General features: G+C 35.6%; 1 protein-coding gene across 1 annotated transcript; it reads right to left on the bottom strand.

Moving 5' to 3' along the window:
* Positions 1-559: 559 nt before the first annotated feature.
* Positions 560-5,479, bottom strand: LOC110940244 (ADP-ribosylation factor 1). Its single transcript, XM_022181795.2, has 9 exons — positions 5,319-5,479; positions 5,009-5,137; positions 4,885-4,923; positions 4,721-4,783; positions 2,041-2,059; positions 1,752-1,863; positions 1,594-1,641; positions 938-1,068; positions 560-849 (listed from the first exon to the last, which is right to left on the bottom strand). Exons 2-9 carry the CDS (start codon positions 5,109-5,111, stop codon positions 816-818), a joined length of 549 nt encoding a protein of 182 aa, XP_022037487.1. The 5' UTR covers positions 5,112-5,137; positions 5,319-5,479; the 3' UTR covers positions 560-815.
* Positions 5,480-6,425: the final 946 nt, after the last annotated feature.

Raw genomic sequence — 6,425 nt, 5'->3', positions numbered from 1 at the left:
AAAAACTCTGTGTATTACATGTGTTGAATAAATCTAATTTTACATAGCATATGATAAAAAGTTATATCTTTAAAAACTTCGTGTATTACACGGGTTATATAAATGTAACTTTGTATAGTAAATAAGAAAAAAGTTTATATTTATAGTAAATAATAAAAAAAATTATATTTTTAAAAACCCCGTGTTTTACACAGGTTGAATAAAAATATATTAAATTAACAGTTTAGATTTGAGGATAATATTTTATTAAAATACGATAAGATTTAATATTAATTTATTATTTATTTATTTAATTAATATAAGATAAGTATAGATTTGAGAATACCTTCAATGAATGACACGTGTCCAAAACTTGGTTTCTTTTATCATAGTAGATAAATAGATATAAAAAAATTACATTTTTCAACCCGTGCAATAAAGGAGGCTTTTAAAAAGATAATGTTTTATTATTTGGTATATAAAATTCATTTATTCAACCCGTGTAATACACGGGGTTATAACCTAGTCAATCCCATAAAGCATAATGATTTATAACAACAAACATAAACATCCAGCCACAAAAGGAGAAAACAGAAGTTATATGATCTATGGAAGAAAATTTTCGAACAGAAAGTAATGTAGTATAACAATCGAGCTATGAAGCAACCAAAGATGTACCAAACAAGAAAAATGGTGGTATGACACTACAGTTTAGATACTTCAGTAATACATCAGTATTCGGCCTTCAAAAGACATTATGGCTTTCACAGCTAAAGACCATATCAATCAGACTAATAAGTCACGAACTTGTGTGTGCGGCACCTGACGAGAAAGGTTTAGCCACCTCCAGACTTGAGTGTGTTGCTCAACCTGCCATTAAAATGATACATTCTAAACATGACCATAGAGCTACATACGAACGTATAAAAGCATACAATATAATCAGAACTGAGCGCACCAGTCTAGGCCCTCAAAGAGGCCTTCGCCTTTGATTGCAGATGTTTTAAATATTGACCACTGACGGTTTTTTATTTTGTGCAACTCCAGGGATTCCGTCACAGCAGCATCATCAAGTGCACCGGGAAGATCCTATTAACGTTGAAAACATAATGGCCAATTACTTGGAAATGAAGCTAATGATTATTGATGAATCAAATGTAAAAAGATTTAGAGGGTTTTGGGGTGGAGTTTTGAAGGAGATTTTTAGATTATTGAGTTTTGAAATCGTAAATAATCAATTTTGAGTGTTTGGGTAAAAAAAATTAAAAAAAAATTGATTATTTGCGTTTAGAAAGTTACAAAACGCAGTTTTGCAAAAGCAGCTCCCCCACTACTGCAACAAAACGCAGTTTTCCAAAAATTGATTATTTGCGTTTAAAAAAAGGATTCACTTGTTTATTTTTTTAAATATATATTTGCCAAACACTCAAATAGTTGATTATCTGATTATTGTGATATCAAGCAACATAATCAAATCCAAACACTATCTTTCAACATCACGTTTTGTTACAGTTAATTATCTGATTCTGATTATTCAAAACGCATAATCTATTTTCAAAACTCAACCCCAAACACCCTCTTAGTTTGCTTGTGTGACAACTTAAATGTATCAACCTGCTTGTTAGCGAATATGAGAACCACAGCACCTTTTAACTCTTCCTCCTATTTTAGAAACAGACGAGATATGATTCGTGTTATAAGACTAATATAAAGGAATTAACGAAAAGCTCAAAGCGAAATTTTAAAAAGAAGAAGAAGAAGAAGAAGGATACCTCTAAAATTGCATGAAATTCTTCTTTAGCAATTACTAGTCTTTCTGTGTCACTTGAATCGACCACATAGATTATGGCTTGAGTATTTGGAAAATAGCATCTCCAGTATGGCCTAAAAGAACTCACGATTTATCAGCTGACAAACTATAAAAAAAAAAAAATTGGCAAAGTCAACCTGCCAACTTGACAAAATTTTTATATATGCCAGTGTATTATCTTAATATGTAATAAGATAATGAGAAAAAAATAGCAAAATCAAAAATGGTATTAGCCACAGTCAACCACGTACCTGATGCTGGTTTGCCCACCTGTATCATAAAAAATGTTGTATTAGCAAGATATACTAAAACAGAGACAAAATGAATATTATGCAGAGAATTTTATCAAAGTGAAAAGGGATATGAATATAAAAGTCTTTGAGAGAGCCAAAAAGATCCCAACAGAATAGTCCATTCAAGAACATATTTTTCGTGAACTATATACAGCATCTCCTTTGACGTATGCATACCAAAACATTTATGTTAGGTATCGGATCAGAGTAGGCTCAAGCAGAAGCGAACAAACACACACATAGACACACTCTAGCAGAAAATAAAGACACGATAATTTACGTGGTTTGGTCAAGGTGACCTACGTCCACGGGTTGCAACTAGGGTTTCACTTCTATTAGATGCTCACAACCATAGTTGTTAATAGCGAATAGCGACAAGGGACCTATATGCTACATAGCGAATAGCGACAAATAGCGACCGTTATTTTATAAATAGCGACACACTAGAAAAAGAATTTTGAAAATTTTTATATGTATATTATATCAAAATACCTTGGTATATATGCTATTTTACATGTATATTTAACAAAAACCTATAAATCCAGCTATTTTATAGCTGTATACAACAACAACAACCATACCCAGTAAATCCCACAAATAGCAAAACTACTTATAGAGTCTGGGGAGGGTGGGATGTAGACAGACCTTGCCTCTATCCCTAGGGATAGAGAGACTGCTTCCAGAAGAGAGGCTCCAAGACGAACAACATACCAACACATCAAGTCAAAGAATATAGACAAATAGAACATAGAAAAAAAAAAAGAAGTCACCTATACCAAGAAAGTGATCAGAGTGAGAGAGTGACACATTATAATGTAAATCATGTATAATAGCATACAACCTCATTCCGGCATAAACACAAGAAGTCAATCACTGGTAAAGTCACTTAAAGAATAAGAAAAACCTACATCCCTAAAATACCCCTAAGACCTTTCTGCAATATCCTCTAGAAGTCCTTAACCCTAATCCTACGCCTCCATGAAGTCCTATCTTGGACCATGTCCTCGGAAAGATGCAACTCTAGTAAATCATGCCTAATCTGCTCTTCCCCTTTTCAGTATTTTATAGCTATATCTAATTGCTATTTACATCAAAAAAAAAAAAAAAAAAAAAAACCTAACTGTCGCTATTCACACTATTGGTCGCTATGACCCAGATAGCGACACTTGGTCGCCTCGCTACATAGCGCGCTATAGTGGTCGCTATAGCCGCTATTGACAACTATGCTCACAACTGTTACAGATTACAATTACATCATGGGTATTTATAGAACATGATTAGGGTTAACTAATTAAGCCTAATAACCTAACTAGAGCCGGCTACCAAAGCCTACGATCCCAACAATTTATGGCATTGATCATATCTAACTACAGCAGAAATTATTTTTGATGGAATCTTATTACTGATTTACTGCCTACCGGATTCTTAATTTGGTCACAAATACATATTGCTTAAGATATTATGTTTAAACCCCTTTTCAGTATCTGTCTCATCACTCACATTCTCACCTCCACTACAGCTTCATATATCTACAACTTCGAATCATAATTCATAAAAGAACTCAAAATGACTTCACATTTGACCATGATTTGGCAACCACTGATTTTCAGCCTTTATTGTGCTAGAGAATATGAGAACAAAGTGTGATATCGCAGTGACGGAAATGACCATTTTTCCCCATCCTAAACAAGTTCTCTTCAATATTGTTTTTCTACAATAATAACCATGCCTGGCAAAGCTGACCCAAGCTCTTAGTTTTGGGTCATTTTGGGTATTTATAATAACCTTTTGGATAATTTTGGGTTGTAGTTAGATTTCTAACGAAATTATGGGGACAGGTCAGGATGGGTACTGGTTTAAGATTGAGAGGGTTAGAATGGGTGGCAATTTCTTGACGGCAAGGTCTAGTCTACCTCTCTCGGTCCCCAATTTCAAATTTTCAACGCCTCCAAAACCGAAGAAATCACTCGCGATTTCAATGTTTTTTTTTCTTTTGTACATCTTTATATCTCATCATTGGCTCAAAATCCAACCTCTGGATCTCTGATTCAGCCACTAAACCACCGCTGGCAGCTTTTGGATCTCCGATTCACCCACTGGACCACCGCAGGTAGCTTCTGATCTCGAATTCACCCACTGGACCACCACCAATAGCTTCTGGATCTCCAATTCACCTACTCTGCTGGCAGCTTCTGATCTCCGATTCAACCACTGGACAGCCGGCAGCAACTTTAATTGGACCGTTTCTGACCTAACCCATTCTGACCCAAACCAAACTGACCTGATGTTTAAAATGACCCATTTTGACCTAAACCCATTCTAAAACGTTGTTACACACTTACACCCCAACATACTTTGTTAAAATTGATCCTAATTTGTTAGAACTCGATTCGTATTATCTAGCTATATATTTCCCAACCAAAATCCTTAATGAGTTTTAAACAATCCTAGAACCATATGTTACGAAAAAAAACAAGCATCATTCTCATTCTTTCACATATTCAGCTCGGGAACTATCATCTTTCATCGAACATAGTAAACACCAACTCATAACACAGCTAACCGGCATCAAAACCTATCTGACTGTTACTCAATTAAAAGATCAGCAGCTCAAACAAAAAACAATTAGCAAACATACCGAGATCCCAAACTTGAAACTTTATATTATTATACTGCACCGTCTCCACATTAAACCCGATCGCTGCACATCCAACAAAACAATGTCAAAACACCACACTTGCACACATGTTAAAACCAAATAGCATTCGAATTACAAAACCGAGACGAAGAAAGAGAACAAACTTGGAATAGTGGAGACAACTTCACCCATCTGAAGCCGATCTAAACACCAATCAACAACCAACAATCAAACACATAGCTTAACTTCCACAAAACAGTAAACACAATAAAATACACAAGATCATACAAAGTATTGTTGTTTTTCCAGCATTATCAAGCCCAAGCACAAGGATCCTAGCTTCTTTGTTTCCGAAAAGTGATGAAAACAATCGCGTAAACACCAGCCCCATCTATACACCACCAGAATTCCCCTAACCTAAATATATCATATCAGATCAGATCATTTCACTCAATTAGCAATATTACAAATTATTAAATTACAAATCCTGAATTAGATAAACAAGTAAACAAGCACCATGAGTTCAATTTTTGACCTAATTGAATGTGTATTGATATTTAATGGTATAATTTGCCCTAATTGGAATTGAAGATTGTACCTGTTGAGCGGAGAATACGGTTGGGGAATATTCCGGTAGGATTGAAGGCGAAAAAGGTGAGATTTATGAGGGTGTTCGTCTGGATCTCGTCGGATGACAGTCACCGGAGTTTTCGATTCTGTGAATGGGACTGTGGAAAAAGTGGAATGATGAACAATGGGGGTAGTTATGTGATTTACCCTGAACTATTTCGTGATTTTTACTTTTAGTCCAATGAGAATAATTATTTTATAATGTTTACCCTCCAGTTTTATTCTTCTTCTTTTTTTCCATGAATATTAGATTTTTACGTTTAAATATCACCTAACATTCACTTGAAAAGATTTGAACTCATATTATTTTTTTAGAGTAAACTTCCGTTTTGCTCCTTATGGTTTGGTTGTTTTAAAGGTTTTGCCTCAATCATTTAAAACGGTCATTTCCTCCAATAGTTTACTATGTTTTTTCCATTTTGTTCTCCGCCTCTAACTCCATCCAAAGTATTCGTTAACTAAAAGGGCATTTCAGTAATTTTATAAATGTAAGTATTAAATTATTAGTTATTAATTCCTATACTTATGTATTTTTAAAAAAAAAACTATCTCTCCCATCTCTTCTCTTTTTCTTCTACATCACCAATCACCATCACCGCCACCACCACCCATCCCAAACTCCGGTACACCACTGTTTTCCACCGTATCCACTGTCGTAACCAGCGGCCTCGTCGTAATCGGAAATGACTGGATGGCGAACTTCGCCGATATGTGTTGTGTATGGTTGTCGTCGATTTTTCCGGCGGGGATGAAGATGAATCCGGCCGGCGAGTTAGAGTAGGCGATCTGGAGGGAGCTGTCATAGTGAGTGAAGGCGTTGCAGTTAGGGTTTGTGACGGAGACGAATGGGTAGAAGGTGAAATTGATGGTGTCGTTAGAGACGGAGAAGGTTGGAAACTGTACGGAATCGACGGTGATCTTAGGGTTTTTAGGTTTGAAGCGGAGGAAGTAGACGAAGACGCCGATGGCGATTATTATGAGAAAGATTGTGGCGACAGTGCATGATGCTAGATTTGTACGACCACTTTTGGATGTGTGGTGGTGGTGGTGGTTGTGAGGTTCATACATAGTTTGA

Source organism: Helianthus annuus, chromosome 6 (assembly GCF_002127325.2).
Source record: "Helianthus annuus cultivar XRQ/B chromosome 6, HanXRQr2.0-SUNRISE, whole genome shotgun sequence".
Lineage (NCBI taxonomy): Eukaryota > Viridiplantae > Streptophyta > Magnoliopsida > Asterales > Asteraceae > Helianthus > Helianthus annuus.
This window is presented reverse-complemented; position numbering and strand designations above follow the sequence as displayed.